This window comes from Parasteatoda tepidariorum, chromosome 3 (genome assembly GCF_982258835.1).
Source record: "Parasteatoda tepidariorum strain Cologne lab strain chromosome 3, Ptep-v5.0, whole genome shotgun sequence".
NCBI lineage: Eukaryota > Metazoa > Arthropoda > Arachnida > Araneae > Theridiidae > Parasteatoda > Parasteatoda tepidariorum.
This window is the reverse complement of record NC_141757.1, coordinates 87960681-87985137: the sequence shown is the minus strand read 5'-3', so window position 1 is coordinate 87985137 and position 24457 is coordinate 87960681. Positions and strand designations below refer to the sequence as shown.

At 29.0% G+C, this 24457-nt stretch overlaps 1 protein-coding gene across 1 annotated transcript in view; it reads left to right on the top strand.

Annotated features, from left to right (window-relative positions):
* LOC107448125 (ras-related protein Rap-1b-like) overlaps window positions 1-24457 on the top strand; it is a 110995-nt gene that overhangs the window by 46199 nt on the left and 40339 nt on the right. Inside the window, exon 2 of the mRNA XM_021144999.4 lies at window positions 19626-19824. Coding sequence (XP_021000658.1) covers window positions 19668-19824 — 157 coding nt within the window. The 5' untranslated portion in view covers window positions 19626-19667. The remainder of the gene's footprint in view (window positions 1-19625; window positions 19825-24457) is intronic.

The following is a 24457-nucleotide window of genomic DNA, read 5'->3' as shown; positions in this document are numbered from 1 at the left end:
ACATTTTGAAATATTGGAACATTTAATAATTTAACTTGCGGATAAATTATTAAAAAAATTATAACTTTTCAACAAATTAATATTTTTGCTTCAAATTTTGGGAATATCTTTCTAAATGCTTTATTCACAATCTATGAAATTTTCATTAAAATTGGTTGATATTTAAAAAAAATCATTTTGAACCTGAAGTGTCCCCTTAAAGAAAGACATTTTTAAATTGTTATCCATAAATTTTTTTAGGAAGAGAATAAAATATTTATTACAATAGTCGCAAAAATAAAGCTGGTTATATTTAATCCTTTTATATTGGAATGTACTTTAGATAGTTTTCCATAAAAAAAAAATAAGTAAATAAAAATATGAATTAGCCATTTTCTGCAACTTTTTTCAATTATATTACCTTAAAGAATATTAAATATCATTTAATTAAAAAATTAAATAAAACGTATAACACAAAAGAAGATAAAATAAGCAAAGGGTGTAATAAGCAAGGGGTGCCTAAATATAATCTGAAGTTTCAAAACTTACCACTTGTCATAAAAAAAACTAATTCTTTGAACCCTTTTAATTGCTCCACGGAACCCTTGGGTTCGCGGAACATCCTTTCGGAACTGCTGGTCTAAATATCTCATAACAATTATTTGACTAAACTAAATAAATTTGAGACTTTTTATTTGGCATACAATCCATCTATTTTATTTCTGTTTAAAACAAATCCAGACAAAATTTATGTATTTTAATTTCTAACTAATATTTGTTTAAAAATAAATTAATTTGCATGTTATGGCGAAATTAATTTTTGCGTTTTATTGTTTTAATTTAATTAACTCTTTTTTTTAAAAAAAGTCAAAAAGTCTTTCAAAAGATACAAGAAACTGTTTTCTTTAAAAAAATGTTTTAATATTAAAAGCTTTTGTAGGGAATTAGAAAACAGTTTGTTGGAAAAGACAAATTTTACTGATTAAAAAAAAGATTAATAAAATGTACATTATACTATCAAGAGATTAAATTTGCAATAATGAAAGTGTTATTTTGTTATTTATTTATTTGACTACTCAATTATGTAGAAAAACGTAGATACTAAAAAATACACCTGCTAACAAGCAAAGAGGTTATGACTTCAAAGGAAATGAAATTATGAATTTCAGGAGAACTTAATTAAAACATGCCAGTTAAAAGTCAGAATACTAAGCGAAACTTTCTCAATTATTAAGAGTAATTAATTAAAAATTATCACTGCTATGAAATTTTCACTTCTCATGCTCAAGTTTCAAGGGAAAAAACGTAAAATAATGAGGATTTTCTAAAAAAAAATTATATTAATCTCCTACACTGAGTTAAAAGTATGCTAAAATTTACCGTGTTTCGGGTTCTATGGGAATACGAAAGAGCTCAGCAATTTTTAATGAAGTGCTTTGGCAATGGTTTTAATAAAACTAAGAATGAAATATGGTTTTATAATACGTGATAAAATTTGGTAAATGTGTTAAAATTTGGTAATTTTATGATCCTTAATAGGATACCTTGAATCATGGCACAAAAATCATCTATTCAGTTAAATTTACTTTTCGGTTTTGTATATTGTACTAAATATGTTTCAGTTTGGACTATAATTTTAAAAACTAGAATTTTCGACAAATATTCACCACCATATGAACGGGCAGTTTATCCAATGAATTACCTTAAATACCATGTATTTTTTGATTTTATCATTTAGAATTTTAATATAATTTATTTCTCCGTTTACAATTAATGAAATTCAAAATTTAGTTATTCAAACTTTTAAATAGAGAAATATAGCAGCATAAATTGCTTTAAAATATGTACTTACCATTAAAATGTTCTAGTAATCAAGATAACCATTTAAATTCCCAACAACTACACAAAATTTCAAGCGAAATTACGAAATATTTTAAAAATGATAGAGCGTGAGTTCCAACATCCTTAAATAATAATTGAAAGTGTTACAAGTTTTCTGGCAAAAGCAGGTGTTTTAGAGATGTAAGGATTTATCTGACGAGTTAGAAATATTGAAGATGCTTCAAAAAAAACTAAGAATTTATTATGTGTTACTAGCTTCAATAAAAAAAATTTCATTCTTCATCAATATTACTTTTTTAATGTAAAATTCCTGAAATAGTTTTAAACTGTTAACTTTATTAGTGTTTATGAAACCTTTCAAAGGATGATTTTAAAAGCGCATGATGCAAAAAAATTTCTGCAACAATTTAAGTTAAATTATTTTTCAGTATTTATTTCTCTTAAAGTATTCTAATGATAGCATTTATTAAGTGCTTATTAGGTAAAGAACATATTTTATTTTTAATTCCATTTTGGAAAATTTCAGAAAACGTTACCCATTTGTTCCTGGCGTCCTTTTTAAAGAACATTTTCTCTTCGTAAAAGAGAAAAAAAGTTGGCACATGAGTTTTCCCTTATAAGTATATTTTTGAAAGAAACAAGATATTTCTGACTACAAATATATTTAATAATAATATAAATATTTATATTGGGATCTGAAGTAAAATCGCAGTGCTTTCTTAAAGTTAAAGTAGCCAGTAGCAGAAAGACTTATTCACTTTTTTTTAAAGGAATATGCAATATCACTTTTTTATGCATTTACTTTTTCATAGATATATTACTTTTTTTTTTGGCTGGTCATTAATTACTCTGGGGAACATATCTTTCGTTACATTTATACAAATATTAGATCTTGCCTGATTCGGGTGCAGAATTTCAAATCTGAAATTAATTTTGCTAATAAAGTTACAGATTCTTTTAAAATGTCATTTAAAAAAAATCTGCTTCTGAACAGGTCATAATAGGGAAGCGACCGTAGCCTCTATTAACGACGTTTTCGGACATGGGTTCTTATGCATTTTTAATACTGATGATATGCCCTAACTATCCTAGAAGATTGTTGCAACATTTATGCTACATTTTGATTTAAATAATGATTTTAAACTAGTACATTTCGACAAAAAATAGACTAAAAATGTCATTTAGAAAGTCTGTAGATTGGGGGGGGAGAAATCGATTGCAGATTTGAAATCAGTGATACGAAAGACCTTTTAAAAATAAGAAGCAACAGAAAAAAAATTGTTCTTCAGTGTTATCGTAATGGGTTAGGATAGATGTTTTATTTAGCTATAAATGTTTTATTAAAGTTGTATAGATTTTTCTAAAAAAGCATTAAAGGATGCTAAAATTATTGAATTTATATTTCGAAAACAAATAAAAAATACTATTTTTAAAGTGTAAATAAGTTTGAATCATTTGGGCATAGCTCATTAAAAAAAGTTCTGACTAGGGGTGATAAAATTAAGCACCAAAAATGATATTTTTTATTTTTAAACTGGTGATTTGAGTTCTAAGAACATAAGTCAAACTATATTAAGTTACTTTCCAATGTAATTTAAGACTATTTAGCTTTTTTTATTTAATTTATTTCGCGTAAGAATTTATATGCCTTTAGCAGTAATAAACACTAGATTTATTTTTTTAGTATCTCGTCCATTAAAAAAAAGTAATAAAAGAACATTAGCTGTAAAGGAATTAAACCGATTTGTTTGTTTGTTTATGATACAATTTAACTTAAGTGGAAGTCTTAACTTTGGAAATTGCTTCTAGTAAACTCGTAATAGCTTCTAGCCAAACTCGGACAAATTAACAAACTTTTTTTCATAATCTTGTGAACGTTTAATTTTAACTGCTAAATTCGTTTTGCTCTTTGGCAAAATAATTATGTCATTTACAATTTAGACATAAATATAAAAAAAGAAATAGTTAAATCAGCATAAAGATCATACAGATGAAGTGATTAAACAGGATTACTTTTGTAATGTAAGGAAACAGTTACGTTCAGAAGATTAGAATTCAATATTTTAGTTCACAGAATATTTAAAAAGTAACTGTTCATATTCTTGACAAAAGTTGTATGCATTTTTGCATAAATTTGTATTATTTTGCATTTAGTTAGTTTTGATTCATATTTTTTTGCACCTTCGAACGGTGAAAATTTGGTGCAATTTTTTACCAGATGTTAAACGTTGAACCATGTTTCCTTCCAAGTTGAAATATAGTATCGTATACACAGTTCAGCCTTTCATCCCTTCGTCGATAAATGAATACCAATCATGCTTGGGAGCTAAACACTGGGGGTTCCGCGTTCGGCTGATCACCTAACCGGAACATCTGCTCCTGCATCCCAGAGTCCAAGTTTAGGAGGACTAAGATGGGCACAGTATTGGCCCTCTATGGGCTGTAGTACCACTGAGTTTATACACAGTTTTAAATAAGTACGATAATATAGTTCAACTTAGCAATAAAGGCTTCAGCAAATTGAATATTATGGTTCAGCGTATTTCGACATTTCTAATAGTGTAAATTGTAACAAATTCAGTATAAAATTATGAAATAATGTACCGGTACTTTGGGTTCATCATTCCTAAAAAACATTTTACCATAAATCCATTTTTAGCATAAAATTCATTTTTACCGTAAAAATCTTTTTTTACTGTAAAATATTATGTACCGTAATTTTTACAGAGCTTTTTATTTATTAAGTGGTTTTAATGTAATTACTGCTTGAAAAAAACTACGGTACATCAAACTTTTTTATTCCGTGACCTGCTGCAGTAAAACTGAATTTTACGATAAAAATGAGCCGGAAAAAGGACGTTTTTACCAGAAGTTTTTATAGTGTTGTTGAGATTGAGATAGGAAAAGGATACGAGATCTAAAATGCAGTCATTTGAACGAAAGTTTTTGCGATGCGCTGTTGTCAACGCTGAAAATGATAAACAAACTTACTTTCATGATGTCTTGCTACCCTTTAAATTTCGGAGAATATATAAAAAGCGGCTGGTTTATTTTCCAGAAAAATCGGTTAAACGTTGCATCACAGAAACAAAATAGCTCATTGATTATAACTCTTTTCGAGTTTCTTGCACACGCGTGAAAATTCCTCCACAAATCATGGATGTGGAAAAAAATTAGTGTAACAGTTAACGAAAGACAAACGCTATGCGAAATCTCTCTAAATGATATTAGTTTCTTTTTCAATATGGTATTAAAGGGAATCATAATATCGCACATTACTAATTTGAACCATGTTATCTTACGCCTCTGGTTGATGTTAAGTATCACTAGTTACCAAGTAACATGAAAACTGCGTTATTTAATCGTTTTTGATTCTGCGCGTAGTATGATAAAGCCTGCAATTCTGACCCAAACAATTTTTTCCAGCCGTACATAAAAAATGTAATTTGAATAAGATAATAATTTTTTTTTCTCGAAATTTATTCAAGCGATTTATTTCAAATTTTGAAAATTTAGTTGTTTACTGAGACCATATATATTTTTTTAATCTCAGAATTTAGAAATACTTTCTTATTATTTATGTTTAACCTTTTTGATTCGGCCTGCAGCATGCTAACGCTTATTATTTTGTACCAAGGAATTTTTTCAGCAGTTAACGAAAGATAATGAAATTTGAATGTGAAAACTTGCTATTTCTCAATATTTGTTCAAGCGATTTATTTCTAATTTTGAACATTGAATTGTCTACCCAAAATATCGCTAAATGTTTTTATGATTGAAATTTTAAAAAGTTTTATTCTTTAAAAACAAAATTAATAAATAATTATTGAAAATAATGTTTTAACTATTATAAGATGAAAAGCTGCAGGAACTGTTACCTCACTTTCTTTTTTTAATCAATAAATCATTTTTTTCTTTTAATTCGGTATAGCAGTTCTTTTCCCTTTTACGCACTTTCTTATTTACTCTAAATCTCTTCATATATATTATTTTACAAAACTCGTACCATTCGAAAGGTTAGAAAAACAGAAGAAAAGTTTTACGTACTCATTCTTAACTTAGATTACAAGAAATTTTGGCCGATTTCTGAACAATGCATTCTGAATATTTTTGACTAACTTTTAAGTCTTGCCTTCTTAAATTTTTATGTATTTACTCAAAACTTGCAATCCTCTTATAGAAATTTATTAACTTCATAATAAATCGAAATAAAGTGCGACTTCAAAAAAAAAAAAAAAAAAAAAAAAACTAAGGATTTAACAATAATTATAGCTAATAAGTTTTTTTAGTATATCTTACCTGTCAATTTATCTACGTATTAGTTGCTATTATTTTAATTCATTTCTTTACATGAATTAATTTTTCCTTTAAATAATGAGTTCCACGCATTCGACCGATTTAAATCAATTAATGAAAAACAAAAGAAAATAGAAATCACGGTAAAGTGTGTTTTGATTTGGAAATAAAATATTTATTCAAACCAAGTATAAATATTAAATATAAAATTCGTTATCAGAGGGCGCTTTTTAAAATAGTGTTTTCGAAGTTACCATCGTCATCACTAAAAATATGCTTCAGTCCAAGAACAAATTTAGCCCACCACCTTGCAAAAATTAAAAAAACATTGCTTTTTAAATTTTTTCTAGTTTCCAATGCCATCTCTTGACGACTTTTGTAAATGATTTTGAAATGCGTAAAAATAATTATTTGGCGTCCAAGGTCTAAAACAGAATACAACAAACCATGCATGATATTTTACACTGTGATTTTTAACTGTGGCTTCCTCTCCGAATTTGATGTTGAACCACCTAAATTGTGTGAATGAACATTTTTTTCCCTCAATTTAACACCAAATCGAACTTTCATTTCCAAAGTAGCATAGTTTTATTTTATAACCGTCGTTGAACAGCTGATCCAATTTGTGGGTTTACGACTACTAATGTTCAACTCCATAGCCTTGTAATAGTGACCCCAATCCAGAAGACAAGGGAACTCCTGGATCCTGTATTTGGAGTAATTGCCTTCGTGGAGGACTTTTCGATGGAGCTAACCCACATTTCGTTACATGGAAAGGAAGACCACAAGAACCTCCCATGGTTAGCCTGACGGCAAGGGGAATCTAACTCATGATCCGTCTACCACTGAGGATATTTCACGTCAGCATTGCGGTAGGTGCAAGCCGAATGTGGAATTCGTATTGACTGGGATTCGAACCCGATTCGCCTCATTGGAAGGAGAACGCTCTATCCCCTGAGTCATCGCGGCTCATATACATATTCTATCACATTTTTGAAATCAGTTTTTCAAATCATTGGTTATTTTTCGGTACTGGTATCAATAAACAATTGCAGCTCTTATTCACTCGCTGAAACTATATCCCAAATTTTAAAACGATCAAATAAAACTGAAGAATATTTTCGTGATTAAAGTTATTTGATATATTTTCCTAGAACATTTCTCAGATATTATGTTTGTTCGATAGAAAGGCTGATCTAATCTAAAAGTTTGACACTCTAATGGATTTGTTGAAAGATTGACCTCTTTCATTTGGAAACAAGAGAAGAGTTGGCAAAGAAAATTGTTATTTTCCCAGGGCGTATAAAAGAGAACAGATCTCATTAAGCCGCTTTTATCCCAAAAGAGAATAGATAGTTTCAAAAAAGTAGGCAAATAATACTTGCCCTATCATTTTGATATTTTAAAGAGTATTTCACTTGCGAAAACATTTATTTTTCCGAAGGAAAAGAATAAATTTATTTTTAACAATAAAATTAAATTGGCTTTAGTTTAATTTATTAAAAATAGTTTTACATTTAATACAGCTTTTAAGAAAATCTATTGGTTTTTGTTATGAGTAAATAAATCATAAACTTGCATTGTTGCACAAAAATAGTTTTACGTTTAATACAGCTTTTAAGAAAATCTATTGGTTTTTGTTATAAGTAAGTAAATCATAAGCTTACATTGTTGCACAAAAATAGTTTTACGCGTAATACAGCCTTTAAAAAATCTATTGGTTTTTGTTATAAGTAAGTGAATCATAAGCTTACATTATTGCACATTTTGCAACACGTTACTTTGTGCAAATTGTTCAAATATTTCATTCTATGCTGAAACGACAGTACCATAATTATGTTAACATGGTGTTAGGTTGAAACAGATAATGAAACTTGATAACCTGATATTATGTTCTAAGTTATACTGAATTACATTTCAATTCAATACCATATTAAGTTTTTTGTACGCTTGCTCCATATTATGGTTAAACATACAGATAAGTTGTCAATTTTGAATCAATTTTCCGTAATTAAGGAAAATTATTATAACTTACTATTATAAACTATAGGCCAGGTTATTATAAAGTATAAGGTTTAAAAAATATAAAAGTAAATTTATCAATCTCTCAAATGGACATTTTGGAATCAAATATCTCAAATGGACATTTTGGAAACTTCCTGTTAGTCTTGTTATGATAAAATGTGCGACTTGAATATTTATTCTTCCTTGTGTTTTGGAAACTTTAATGTACTTCAATTTTGTTTCAACTTTCGTTACTTTTAGATGTAAATCCCACATTTGTCTTTTTTTGCATACTGTAAAAATAAACCTCGCGTATCTTTTTGGCTACTATTTACCTGGCAAACCTTTTAAAATCAGCGCATATTTATGATACTGTAATGCTGTTACATGGAGGATTTAGCGTTTATGGGAGCCACAAGGTTTTTCCTGTCAGATTAAATTTTAAACTGTTTGCAATTCAGACACGACGAGTTAAATAGATATTCCCTAATAATTTTGAGCTTTTAACAAATATATAATCTCTTGGAACTAGTCTAGACGTCGTTAGATATGGAGGATACGAAATGAAAAAAACACGTTGTTAAAAGTTAAAAATGAGAATAGGAATTATCGTTTTCAAAGAAAATACTGGATTTTGGGTTTTTAATTTTTTTCCAATTAATACTGTTTTTCAAATTCAAATTATTCTAACGGTAAATTAGAAGTAAGAATTGTCCCTTTTTTATGGGAACTGTGATAAAACTCATGAGTAGGTGGGTGAGCTTTATCATCCAAACATATATAAAAGAACCACTAATAAGAAACAGTATAAGACATTCTCAAAATTAATTCAAATGAATCAATATCACACTGAATTAAAAGCGCCTGGCATGATCATCATGATTTGAGGATGATGATTATGCCAGATGTGCATAAAGTTTCTTTTTACGTAAATATTACATAAAAATTTTGTAAACGTTTCATAAACTTTTCTGGAAATATAACTTTCTATGAAGAAACTGTATTCATGTGTTCTAGGATGTTCTTAATTCAAATGAATCAATATCACACTGAATTAAAAGCGCCTGGCATGATCATCATGATTTGAGGATGATGATTATGCCAGATGTGCATAAAGTTTCTTTTTACGTAAATATTACATAAAAATTTTGTAAACGTTTCATAAACTTTTCTGGAAATATAACTTTCTATGAAGAAACTGTATTCATGTGTTCTAGGACAGCTTTTGTGAAAATTCATTTTTTTTAATTGATAAATTCTAATCTTAGCTAATAATTTATCAGTTAAACGTCATTTTAAAGGGACTTATAAAAATGTTGAAATTTAAAAATGCGATGTTTAAATTATCCTATTGTTAGTTTATAAATTTCTTTTTCTAAGCACAATATTATCAATATATCAATGAAGTATTATCTTAAGAAACTGCTAAAGTTGAAATTTGAAAGAAGTAATGTTTTGAAAATTGTATCATATTATCTGTTCTTCCACTTATTTTTTAAACGCAGTGATTAATTACAATATATATGTATAAATGAAAGGCTATTTTAAAGGAGCTACAAGCTTTAAGGACTATATCCCATTGAATTTCTTCTACTTTTTTTTCCTAAATTCACCAATTTTTTACTTTTATTTACTTCCTATCTTTTAGTAACATCAGATTGAATTCAAAGACATTTAATGTAATAAACGTACTTTACATTGAACTCCCTTAGGATTTTATATTGTACTAAATTTAAGAAGCCTTTTTCTTTTTGGACTACATTCATGTAGTTGCTCTTTTGTTGATTTTATGGAAATAAATTGATTCCAAGATATAAATTCCAATATGCGTTGAGTAATAGACGATATATAACCATCCCTTTTTTTTTTACTCGATTATAGCGAATAGAAATTCAATAAACATATTTTTTCCACGCATGTGAGAACACACAACAATGTAAAAGCGAAAATCGATAAATAAGAAAGGGTATATTTTGTTATACTTCCTATCTATTTGTGCATAGTTGAATTATTTTTTTTTTCAAAAAAACTTATTCTATCAGTAGTTATGAAATATAAATTATACATAAATTTTATTCAATACTTTATGTCATTAATTTTTTTCTTAGATCCAATTTCTTATTTTTTTAGATTTAGAAAGTGTAAAAAAAACAATTGTGAGAGTTTAAAAATCTTCATTTCCTGTTTTGTGCTTTGTATAAACAATTAAGGTTAGTTACAGTTCCAAAAACAATAAACATAAAAAAATATATTTGAATTCAGCTACTGCTTCATTGAGAATTATTTAAAGCTTTAATTATTGAAAATATAAGTATGCATGACAATTTAATTTTAAATATTGTTTATTTTATATGTTTGATTAAATTAACAGCTGTATTATTTTTAATAACTTCGTTATTGTAGTAGTCATCTAGTATACTTATTTGACACCAAAAACTTGAAAATTTGAAACAATTGTTTTTAACCAAAATATATGTGCATTTAACAATATGTAAATTAATGTCAGAATAAACTTATAAAGGAATGTAAAAAAACTAAGATATCATAATTTAAGAGTTAATGAAATACGTTTTGAAAGCTGCTGTAATATTTGTTCGAATTAATTTGAGTAAATATTTTTTAGAACTATTACCATGTTTTGCGGGATAAAATTTTCAAAATACATTCTATAATTATTACATATAGCTATGACTATTTATAATTTGAAACTCATTCTATAGTTTTCGTCGCATATCTAATTTTAGATATGCATCTATTGCATTTGTATCTAAGTGTTCTCATTGTTTGATTTTCTTCTGCTTGATTATGTTGATTGATTTGTTTTTGTTTTATTTGTTGTTATTTGATTTCTGTTGTTTGATTACCTAAGTGTTGTCTGTATTTTGATCGCTTTTTCACTTATGTTTGCTTTTGAGCTTCTGTAAACGCTAAGTTTGGAGGTTAACCATGCGATTGCAGCTTTAGTAAAAAAGTAATTCTGTTTAACAAAATAAGTCAAACTAATGGTTACATTTATTAATTTAATTAAGTTAAGATTTAATAAGTTCCATTCAATGAGTCACTCAAATACTTCGGTAACTTGAATGGAAATGCCGGATGGTTAAAATATGAGAAATGCACTGGTTATTACAAAAAAGTATTAATGATGAGTTTGAGTAAAATTTACTGACACCTATGCTAAAACGTGTTGCAGTTTTCTTTTAAACTGCGTTAATTTCAGCTTAATATACTCACTATAATAGGTATATATTTTAAAATTTTTCTGGTTGAAAAGGTGTAATAAAAATGCCTCTCTCTGATTATTATTTTGAAAAAATTAAAAAAGAAAATTAAAGACCTTTTTTTTGCTAGATTACAGGAACGTAGTATATACACGTAAATATATATGATTTTTTATTATTTAAAGGAAATAGTGTACTTATTTCATTGATAACTCGATTCTTTTATTATTAACACCGATATTTCTTTGGCAATTTTTTTTCTTTAAAAAACATTCTTTGAATTTTCAACTTGAATACTATTTTATAAATTAATGGTTATTGCAAAAAACTGTAGACGTGAAGCAAAGTTTTTTCATACTTACCACTAATTTACGAGATAAATTTTGTCAAAAAGTACTCAGAAATTCCTAGTAAAAATGAGTAATAAAATTTCTTTAACATGAAATAAGGATTAATTTGCAATATTCTCTCACATTTGAAGAAGTCCTACTTTTAACTTGAGAGACAGTTTTATTTCACCTTCCCCTCAGTATAAGATAATATTTCTACGATCTCATTAGGCATATATTGAGATGAACGAAAAAAACCCCACTAATTTTGCTTAATTGGGTACTTGCAACTCGAGAAGAAGAATACCACTGAAATCACATGATTGTGCCTAATAACGTTGTTGTGCATGGCATGTGAACGTTACATCTATTAGGTTTGGTTTATAATCAAGCTGAATCAATTTTTTCGGAAAAGATTTCATTGGGTACATGAAAGTAACGTCATGTGTGTGTGTCAAACCGGATTGGCTGCTGAACCGCTGCATAAATAAATGCCACTATTTACCCACGCATGACGTTGCTTGCAGGCATCCGATAAACATCTTTTTATTAGAGTTCCTATATTAAGCTAGGTATTGGAACTCTATCTAAAGTTACTGAGATATTTTAACTCAGATGGGAGTGGTATGATCTCAGTATCTCCTCAATTTGGTCGATCCCCTGTTATTTTTTGTTCATCATAATGACATATTTAAATAAGAAAAAAGTTAAGATATTTCGTAGTCAAATGCCTTTTACAATAAGAATAGCCTACTACAATTTTCTCGCACAGACGAAGAGTGCAATACAATATTTCATGTTCATTATGAAGCAATGTAATAACTGTGATGTAGAACCTATCCAAATTTGGTGTTACGAACTCTAAAAATTGCGCGTTATTTCAATTTAATATCGAATCGAACGTTCATACTCAATTTAAAGAATGTAGTTAAATCTAAACTCTTTAAAATGAGAAACTAACACCAAGATCAGTTGCATTTACACGATTCATGAAATATTTCCACCGATTTTGGTGTCAGACTATCGATATTTATTGTTTACAATCAAGCAAAAAAAAAATAGAATCCGCCTTGCATAAATGTTAAACATTCTACAGATGTAAACTGTTATAAAAATGTATGCTTGTTTTTATTTGTTTAGCAAAGATAATTATAGTTTTAATAAGAAGATTTATATAAATCTGATAATTGTTTTAAACATTTTTATAATATTTAAAATCTATAGCTTTCGGATTTGTCAAGCTTTGTTTGAAATATTTCATTAATATTCTCTCTGTGCTGTGTGTATATTTTATTAATAAACTAATTTTGTTAAAATAATGAATGTTAGCATCCTAAATTATTGGTTCTTGCTTTATATTGTATTGTAAAAATAACTTTACTGACTCTTATGTGCATCATAATTTATTGCATTTATAAATTATACCCAGGTAGCAGAAAATCATCGATTTTACGTCAAAAATACGTGTATTTTTTTCCTTTAAATTTCACTAAGCATTTGTAAAATTTACGAAAAATTGAACAGTTGAATTATAGCAAATAACGGTCTTCCAAAAAACGTAAAATCCGCTTAAAATTATACGTAAATAAATTAATTTTATTGTGTGAATATTTTCCTTCTACTTTTTACGAAATACGAACGAGTGCATTATTTTAACATGTTATTTACTTCAAAAGTACATCAGAATTTATGTAACTTGAAACGTCGAATCATATCAAAGAAGTGGAAATCCAAAGAACAGTAATAAATTTACAATAATAAAACATTACAATAATAAAATAAACAGTAAAAACAGTTGCGTAAATAAATTGGAATCGAAATTTAGAAGGTAAATTTGCTTCGTCAATTATACGTAAAATAAACTGAATCATTTTTACTTAATCTAAATGCTAATTATTTTTTCGTCAATCTTTCGTAAAATATACGAAAGCAATCTTACCGAAGGGTAGTTGGTAAAATCCATTTCGTTAATATTACGTAAAATACACCAGAGAATTTTTTTTAACCAAATATCTCAATGGTAATATCATTCCGTCAATATTACGTAAAATTTACGTATAAAGCGTATTGACTTTACCAATTTTCCAAAAATTTACATTTAAATAGAAGTAGTAGTATTTCTAAATAACTATGGTTATATGGGTAGTGTTTCTAAATAACAAAAATGGTAGCGGTTAGTTCACACGAAGTAGTGTAAAAGAGTATTAAGGGTGTTGTGAAGCGCCTAGTTAGGAATTTTTGTCTGACCACCAGACGACGCTGTTATCAAGCATAATAATTATGAATATATATAAATTGCGTGGTAGTCAACGGATTGGGATGAAAGGCTTATTGGGAAGCCTTACAAAGATCACGCAACATGTTTGCTTTCATTGCTTCTTCTTCTTCTTCCATAGCACTACAGCCCTTTGTGGATTTTTATTGTTTTGTAACATTTTATTGTTTACATTATTTAATTTGATTGTTATTAAATATCTCCTTTTTACATACATTTCACCATTCTACTCTGAACCATTCTGCTATACACCTAGATCCAAGTGTTGTGAATGGTGTTTCAATGCACCATACTTGGGTGTAAAGTAGTTGCCAACATTTTTGACATTGAAACACACTGAATTTCTTTTACAGTTTATTCAGTGAGCGGACTTCGATGCTACATAAACATTCGAAGAAAATTATACTAAAATTTGACATTTTTATTCAAAAACTTTGCTTATTTATATTCACTCACCTAAGAAAATATACAATGTTATCCGTAGCAGAAAGAAAATTGTAATTTAGATTTTATGTTATATTTTTGCAGTATGCGGTAAAAGATAACGAAGCCGCCTATGGAGCCAAAAAGCGGAAATAATACATAAAAGTTCTTGTTTAGAGAAATGTTAGTCATAAATTTTGTTTCTTTTTCCCTATCCCGCTGCTTGCGTTTGATAAATATACCCTGTCGTGGTAGTTGACTTATCAATAAAGATTTTATTGTAGTGGTTAACTTGGGTGGAATAACGAAACGGAAAGGGAAAATATAAATATATGAAATGAGAGAAAAGGGAAAAAAAGGAAAGAAAGTCGGAGTAAAAATTTTTTACTGCTGAAATTCAATTCTGGGGGACATAAATTGGTTACTAATAAAATAAGATTTCTTGGCGGGGTGTGTAGAAAGTAATTTAAAGCAAATTCGAATGATTTTTGTTTGCCAATATTGATTTATTTATCTTAAACACTATAAAGTTTAAATTATTAGACGGAATTAAATATTTTATTGATACGAAAAAGCAAAACTGACTAGTTTTTTATTGTGTTTATAACATTGATAACAAAACAATAAAAATTTTGTACTATACTTCCATACTGTTACCAAATAAAATGTTATTTTATCTTTATAATTTGTGGTAAATGAAGCAAAATTTATTTTTCAAAATATAGTATTAACTGTACTGTAAAAGTGTGAGAAACGTGTTTTTTTTTTTAACAAAACCTTTAATTGTTAGAATCAAGAAGAAATTTATCTTTTACATTGTAGAAAAGGTTTTCGGTTTCTTAATATTCAATGAAAAGAACTAAAGAGAAAAATGTTAAGAGCCTTTTAGGGCCCTCTTGCATAACTTACTAACAATGAATCCAACTAAAAAGACAAGAAACTGCATAATATGATATTTTGGTACAAAAGTATTCTGTTTTAACGAAGGAAAAGATTCTTATGAAATTATGATACTGTATGGTAAAAACATTTCGTACAAAAATAAAATAAGATAATTCTGATTAATAAAACCAAAAAATACGGTATTAAAACCATTGTTTTGGTAGTTTTTCAGTTCATACGGTAGTAGTTTACCAGAAATTCTGGTTTCTTTTAACCACACATTTAGAAAAAAAAGTACTTAATTGAAAAGGAAATTTAACCGAATAAATAGATGAATTGCATGGTTTTTATGGCATGCTCTTAGTTATCATAATAAAATAGCCAAATTTCGTCACAAATTATAAAACCGTATTTTATTGTTGATTTTGCCAAAATCATCACAAAAACGCTTTTGTTAAAATTACCACAGACACGGTAAAATTTACCATATTCTGGTAGTTATTACCATATTTTTTCTCAATATACGATGCGCAATAAAAAATTATTTAAAAAAAACTTTCCCGCGTTATTTTAATGATGTCATTAATTCTTAAACTTAATCGAAGTAAATTATAAATACTAATGAATGGTAAAACTACGAGAGATGAGTTAACAATATGCCGCGTGGGCTAATAAAAAAATACTTCTCACAAGATTCTTTTTATCTTTGATGTCCTAATCTCTTTTCAGTTTTGTCTAGTGTGCAAAAAAAAGGACAACCCTGAATAACTTTTAATTTAATAATCGGATCTTTACGTTCTAGGACACCATTTTAATAGTTTGAGGGGAAGACCTCAAATATGTTAATTAAGTTGTGTAGACGATATTTTAAGCTACGAAATCAGATACAAAAACGTAGTTTCTCCGAATAAACATGCCTTTTTGTCAATGGATTTGAATTTCTGACCCCCAAAATATAGACGGTAGCTGCAAACTGGGATATATGGTCCCAATAATTTGGTCGGGAGAGTTCTCCAAAATTTCGACCCCTTAACGTTAATCTTACTTTTTGCGCATTTCGTTATATCTCAAAAAACTTTTTAACCAAATTGAAAAAAATTTGCACGCAATTATAAAGTCATTTTATCCAATTATAAATACATGCAAAAAGTAATTAAATTTTTAAAAAAATATTTTTTCTTATTTTTAATAATGGTCTAAAAAATTTTGAATTATAAGGTATAAAATTTTTTGCATCATTTTAAAGAATGCTGTTTTACATGGCAAAATATAAAATGTGAGCAAATTTGGTTGCGTAAGAAATTGAATTTAAAAAATTTCAGATACTTAAAATTCGATTTCTGTGGAACTATTTGACTGATTTTACTGAAATTTTGTATTTTGCCTTGTAACATTTTATTCTTTAAAATAATGCAAAAAATTGTGTGCCTTACAATTCAAAAGTTTTCAGTCCATTATTAAATAGAATAATAAAAAAATGATAAATATTTTCTGGAATTATCTTTGGATAAACAAATTTCAAGAATGTGTGCAAGAAGGTTTCAACTCACTTAAGAAGTTCTTGAAATATGGCGAATACGTAAAAAATAAAATTAACATTAAGAGGTCCAAACTTTGAAACAAACTATGGGGACCATATTTTCCAGATTGCGGCTACCCCCTATATTTCGGAGGTCAGAAATCCGAACCCGTTGAGAAAAAAATATGTTTATTTAGAGAAAGTGCGCTTTTATGCCTGATTTCGTAACTTAAAATATCGCCTGCACTTATTAATTAGCATATTTGAGGTCAACCCCGCTAGCCATTAAGATTAAGCCCTAGAACGTGAAGACAACGAAAATATAATTATCTTTTACCATAACCAGATATCACTTTTTTAAGTAAGTACACAGGAGAAGAGAGTTAATATGGGCTTAAGTAGACTCTTTGTATAGTTTTTGTTAGTTAATATCCAAGTATTAAACTCATTTTAGTTAGGCATGATTAATATGAGCAATAGGAAAAATTTAATGATATGTATGATATGACACGTCTATTATACCGTATTATCTCTTAAAATATATTTTTAAAACCATATTGTCTATTTTAATCGTCGTATTTACTACACCAATTTTAAGTTGTTAAGATAAAAATGATTGATAATGTGCAATTATGGTGAGCTAATTCTATTTAATCACCGCTTTAATTAGACGAGTAAATATAAAAGGCACTAAATTATTTTCTTTTCGTCATCAATCATTTATCAAGCTTCCAGGCAATCCTGCTAATGAGTGAACCATGAGGGATTCATATTTAACTCTTTCAAGCGAACTCAGTCCACCATGTTGGTTTCAAGAAAAACTCATTAACTTTTAAGCGAAATTAGTTTTAGTGCTATTTTGAATTGTTTCTTTTGTGTTAGGTTTCTTAATTGAATTGTGATTAATAGTTTTGATCGCTAGTCTTTATCACCTCGTCCTTATTAGAGGAACGACTATTTTATTTAGTTTTAATGCAATTTTTGTAAATTATTTGTCTTTAGGTTACAACATATTAGGCTACAACACATCTTTTTGTCATCATAAATAAATTATTGGTGTTAATAGCCAGATCATCAATCTGCAATGGTGTCAGAATCGACCATATTCTATAACACATTTAGTTTAAATAATTTTAAAAAAAATGTTTAGAAAAATCATTTAACCCCCTCCCTCCAGGACAAGGTGTTTCAGAGGGGAATTTCAGTCAGACAGCACATCAGTAACTGCAATCAGTAACAGTAATTTTACGTGAAAAAATCTATGCAAATTCTATGTTGTTTGAGAAAAGTTGTTGCTAAAAAGAGTAGATGTTAGGAAGCAAAGTATTATTACATTTCTAGAGCTCTTAGAGGGAAGCTCTTTTTAGAAAAAGTGTTTGACTGTTGAGTGTATAAGTGAATTAGAAATTATATGGAATTTATTTAATATATTATTGCTATAAGCGAGTTACAAAATGATTATATATGCTTAGATCAACAATAATAAATGCCCAGTTTTATTTCTCTCTGTCATTATGTCCATTTAAAATCGTTATGGGAAGGATTTTAATAGAAGACATTTTTATTTAAGTCTAGTTTATAGACTTTAAGAAATGGGTGTAATTAACACTACATGACAGATAATTTGACAGATAATTACACTGGTGGACAAAATTAAGAGATGGGAAGCATTTTGGCACATTCATTCGCACATGCAAGATACCCGCACACCACTCCATGTGTTTGACAATGGTTCCGTGAATGCCCAGAGGTACAGGTAGGAGGTCCTAGAGCCCTATGTGCTTCTTTTCAGGGGAGCTGTTGGCCCTGAGTTCATTTTTATGGACGACAATGCGTGACCACATAGGGCTCTCATGGCTAATGAGTTACTGGAAAGCGAGGATATTCAACGAATGGATTGGCCAGCCAAATCCCCTGACCTGAATCCTATTGAACATGCTTGGGATGCTCTTAGGAGAGCTATTGCGATGCGCCAACCTTCCCCCAGAACCATTCTGGAGTTAAAAATTGCTCTGGTGGAAGAATGGGAGTGTCTTCCACAAGTCCTCCTTAACTTCCTTATTAACAGCATGCATACTCGTTGCGCATGCTGTCTGTCTGTCAGGGGTGACCATACATCATACTAGAGGCAACACACACTGTACAAGCCTCACTTTTATTGTCATCTTTTATTCATTCATTCAGACTACATGGGATTTATTGGCAATAGGTCTTGCCAGTGAATGGCACTGTCAATTTTGTTTCGCATACTTTATTATCACGTAATAAGCTATATCCATACCAAATTTCATTTATTTATATTCAGTATTTTTTGAGATATTTGGGAAAATGTCTTCCATCTCTTAATTTTGTCCACCAGTGTATATCGTTCAAAATCTGTCCATCCTGTATCAAGATAAGCTAGGTTCAATGCCTTAAAAAATTCCGGATCAAATTATGGTATAAAGTACCGTCAATTTCGATACATCATCCATAAAATCAATTTTACCATCAATTATTACACCGTAATTTTTACAGTATTTAAGTCGAGTAATTAAGTGATTTTACCCAAATTATTACTGTAAAAATTACAGTAAATCAAATTTTTTGTTCCGTTACATATTCCGGTAAAAATAGATTTAACGTAAAAAGTACCGGCATCTTAGGCGGCCGGTACTTTTTAATGTAGTTTGATCCAGAATTTTTTACAGGGAAGTCAAATTGCATTAATAATGTTATCAATAAAGAATAAGACAGTAACAATTTGAAGAGTACATTTGACTAAGCATTCTTAAACTGCATTTTCTTTCATGCTATTACTTTTAAAAATATGCATATTTCTTGACATTTATAACTGACTTTCACTTTCATTTCAGGTAAACACAAATATAGCCAAGCTGGGTGAACGCAGGCCTTCGATGGGGGATAGCGACAGCGATTGCCACTACCGGCTGGTGAGCCTGGGTGGCTCCGCTGTAGGGAAGAGTGCAATATTAAAGAGGTTCCTGTTTGGCACCTACTGTGACCGGCATAGGCCGACAGTGGAAGATCTTTACCACAGAGAATTCGATATTCGTAAGTATATGCCTAAGTACTTCTTTCAATCAATCTAAGAATGAAATGAATTTATGACACAATATTTATGAAGTTCATAAAAATTTAACAGAGTTATTGTAGCTTTTAATTCAAGGAGATATCGGAATTTTCCTTCGGGTAGGATAAGCTACAATAGCATTAGATGTGATTGAAGATTAGATGTGAAGAGAAAACTGACTTTGAACCATGGTGGTTTGGGGGTTAAAGATTCAACTAATTTTTACCACTAAGTGCACACCAAGACTCTGAGCAAGCACTATCTGTCTCGCTGTAGAACACTTCTGAACTACAACTCGAAGGTTAATCGATATTAGCGTGTTAAAGAACTCCTTTGGCAAGGATTTCGGTCAATTTTGCTCCCATTGTTACTTTTCTATATTGCATTTTTCTCCCTAGTACATTGGCTTCCTGTACTAGGATGCCAATTAACTAAGTGCACACCAAGACTCTGAACAAGCACTATCTGTCTCGCTGTAGAACACTTCTGAACTACAACTCGAAGGTTAATCGATATAAGCGTGCTAAAGAACTCCTTTGGCAAGGATTTCGGTCAATTTTGCTCCCATTGTTACTTTTTTTATATTGCATTTTGCTCTCTAGTACATTGGCTTGCCATTGAAATTAAGTAAAAGAAAAAAGAACGTTTTCTTTAAATACTTTTAAGAAAACTTATCCAAGTCAGAAACAGGTTATGAACCTGAATACTAAAAGTCAAGATATTAATTTGGAGTACTTGAGTGTGAAGCTAAGAAGCTCTTTTAAGAAGAACTGTAAAAGAAATTAATTCAAACTCCGTACAGTAATAATGAAACTTATAGGAACTTTCTAACCCTTTTTCACTTGATTAGCGTTTTCCTTTTATTTAACTGGATTCCCCTGTACTGGGCATCTTGATTCAACCAGCTCATGATTTATTATCTAACCCGCATTTGCGTTATCGGCGTTTGTTAGAGATTGCGCATTGGAGATCTATTTAAGCGAAATAAAGAAGTTGCCCAGATCGAAAAGTTTTCAAAATGTCCCCAAATGGAAATATGTTTCAAACTTCATAGGGTATTAGATTGAGGCACATTATTTTATCACTGTCATTGAACAACAGAAACACTTTTGAGTTTACGACTCCTCAATCTATGTTCAACTCCTTAGTTTTCTAACTTTGAACACAATCCAGAAGACAAGGGAGCTCCTTGATCAAGTATCGGGAGAAAATTGCTTTCATTAAGGACTTTTTGATGGAACTAACCCGAATTTGCCTTACATGAAGACGAAAACCACGAAAATCCCCTGCAGTTAACCTGAAGGTAAGGGGACTCTATCCCACGATTCATCTACCACTGAGATTATTTTACGTCATGACAGTGGTCGTTGTGAGCCTGGTACAAGATTTGTATCAAGCAACCTAAGCTAGGATTCGAACCCGGGCACCTCATTGGGAGGCGGGCACTTTATATCCTTTTTTGTGAGCCATTATTTCGTAATCTAATATAAGATAAGATATTTCAATTGACAAAATCGTTTTTCTTAGCATTATACTGTAAAGATGCAGTAATTTTGTACTCACGGCAAAATATTGTGAATATCTGAAACCTGTATACTATATATATTTATATATATATAATATGGATGCAATAAAAAGCCATATATTAAAAATAAATCTCTATATTAGATGAAAAATATATTATGTAGATTTAAATTTATTTAAACAAACAGACAACACATACATCTCCATGATAAGCAAGTCTCTTTATCAAATTTATTTTAAAGAAAAACAAATATCTAATTTTGCAAAGCTTTACTCTTTGACTATTTTATAATTTAATTTTTAATTTAAGAATTTAGAAGGAGATTTACGCTCAAATAAGATCAAAACTGAACTGCTCTTTTAAAGTGTAGGTTAAAATTAATTCATGAAACTGTAAACTGGAAGGCTATTATTTGCTGAACGAGATTAAATTACTATGGCAACCACTTTAAAGAGATTTCGTCGAAAAATCCTTCCGTAAACTTTGATTCACTTATTGAGTGCGTTCATCTCCAAAGAATGTCGAATTTTCTGGAACTGCGATTTCTTTAAACAGAAGAAATAAATATGGAGCACCTCATAGAACTCAAACTCGCACGATTCTAGTTGAATTAAAACAACAAGAACGGCTTGTAAAATAAACAATACATATAAATTTATATTGTAATCTAAACTTAAACAGGTTTAGTTTAATTTGGCTGAGTAAACAAAACTTATTGATAATGCGATTAATTAAATGTATGAAGTAAATTTAATCAGATTAATTCTGTGTTCTAAATTTAATAAGCAATATTCAAATATCACATTTGATGAAACATACGCCTATTTATGCAACCAATGTAAATAAACCTAATCATGTTTAAATTTAAACTCAATTTACAATACTAAAGAAGGATTTTGAATTTTAATAGGTAAATAATATTATAGATGGTTACAGACTTGTATGCATAAAATCGAAAGCATAACCTATAATTTATTCTATTTTTTAACTTTTTAAACCTTTTTTTTCCTAATGTTTCATAAATAGTTTAAATAAAGATGTTCAATACTGGATTAATATATTAAATATCCATTATGTTATTAAATATTGTATCGATACACAATGATGTTGAGGTGTTATTGCTCTTAACATTCAAACTAATCACCCTGTAATTTTGTTTTGGAAAAAAAAAAGGATTTCTAGAAACAAACATTGGATAAATCCCTTTTAATGATGTCAGATGGAAAAAAGTTTAACACATTCAGACCTTGGAAATTAAATTTACGAAATACCTCCAGATAGACTTTAGATTTTAATGCGCATCTAATACATTGTTCTTACTCCCTAGGAATATTATAATTAAACCTATAATTCAGACAGGAAGGTGGAAATCAGCATATGAGCTAAATGATTAGAGATTCGAACTTGTGTTGTTTGTGCATAATTGAAAGTTCTATATTCTCCAATTACCCCGATCCCAAAGAATTATTTTAAAAGTATTGTCTAAATAATTTAATAGTAATTTAAGAAGTAATAAGTAGTTGCAAGGCGTTCTTTCACTGCCAAAAAAAGTATTTTCTACCCATTGGCTTTCATAACCACTGCACTCAAAAGCAAGATGGAAAAAAATAAATTAGTCTGCATCATAATATGTATAGCCAAATAAAAAAAAAGTCTTCACGGTTTATTAATATCAATTCTACAGATTAGGCAAAATTTCCTCTATTTTATAGTTATCAAACTTTAATCCAGAAAAAAAAATTAGAAGATGAAATTAATTATTATTGAGATGGCTTAACTACAGCTATTTTAGTTTTAATCTTTACAAATATTTAATTAAAAAACAATAAAATAAAGGTTTCAAATGCAATTTTTATCAAAAATGTATTCAAAGGTCCTTAAAAGATTTTGAACATTGTAAACCCAGTTCAAGTTACGGTATAAAGTACTGGGTGCATCATCCGTAAAATCCATTTTTACTGAAAAATATTATACTGTAATTTTTACAGTAATATTTATTCATTAGAGAGATTCTATGATTATCATTACTGCAAAAATCACGTTATATGAGATTTCCTTGCTTATTCTGTAATATGTTCCGCTAAAAAGTACCGTCACAATGAGTGCCGGTACTTTTATCGTAACTTGATCCGAAAGTGATACAGTGTAGGTGTATTTAGTAAGTGATTGAATTGCTTATATCCGCGTATTAAATATGAATAAAAATTTTGAAAAAATTAACAATGTTATATACATTTTAGTTTTAGGCAAGAAAAGTTGTTTAAAAACAGGATAAAAAAGTTTAATCAATAAAGGGAGAATCAGGTTTTAATATTAAAGAAATAATTCCTTTATTAATCACCATATTTTGAATTTAATGAATACTGCCGTAAAAGTAAAACAGTTCCAAATTCACCTAGAAGTAATTACCCCTTACAGCTTGAAATACAAGCAAACAAGTGTTCACTTCAAGTATTTAAATTAGCGCCATGAGGAAATATTTAATTTTCAAGTTACTGTTACTTTTAAAATTTTGGTAAAAATTTACTTCAGCCAAAAATTGTTAGAAGTTAGCTGAGTAGAAAAAAGTTGAAGAAGAATTTTTTTTTTCTTCAAATCGTCCCTAAATATTTGAAATGTCCTAAGATATTACAATGAAAACTACGGTGTGATATTTAAATACTCACACCATCAGAGACTTATTTAAACGAAACAGGTATCCAAACAAGGAGCAAACTTCTCTATCTGCTTCTCTATGCAAACTAAAGATTCGTTTCAACATGTCCCAACACGTTCAGGGATGTGATGTTAATTGACTTAAACCATTCTCTCCTGATTATCTACCCACGCAGTAAGATTGAAATATTAAACAGTGTTTCCATCTTCTTAAAATGGTTTATTCAGGAAAACGTGTTAATTAAAAGACGGGACTATATCTTTGGAGGAGGGCTACATTTCTATTTGAATTACAGGAAGCACGGTTTTATTGAATACAGTTCTCACATTTCTAAAGAACTGCAGAGATAATTACTCTATAAATTAAATTGAAAATCATTTTTACACTTGATTAGGACACTTTATAGGAGAAAAACTTGTTTTGAATCTATTGA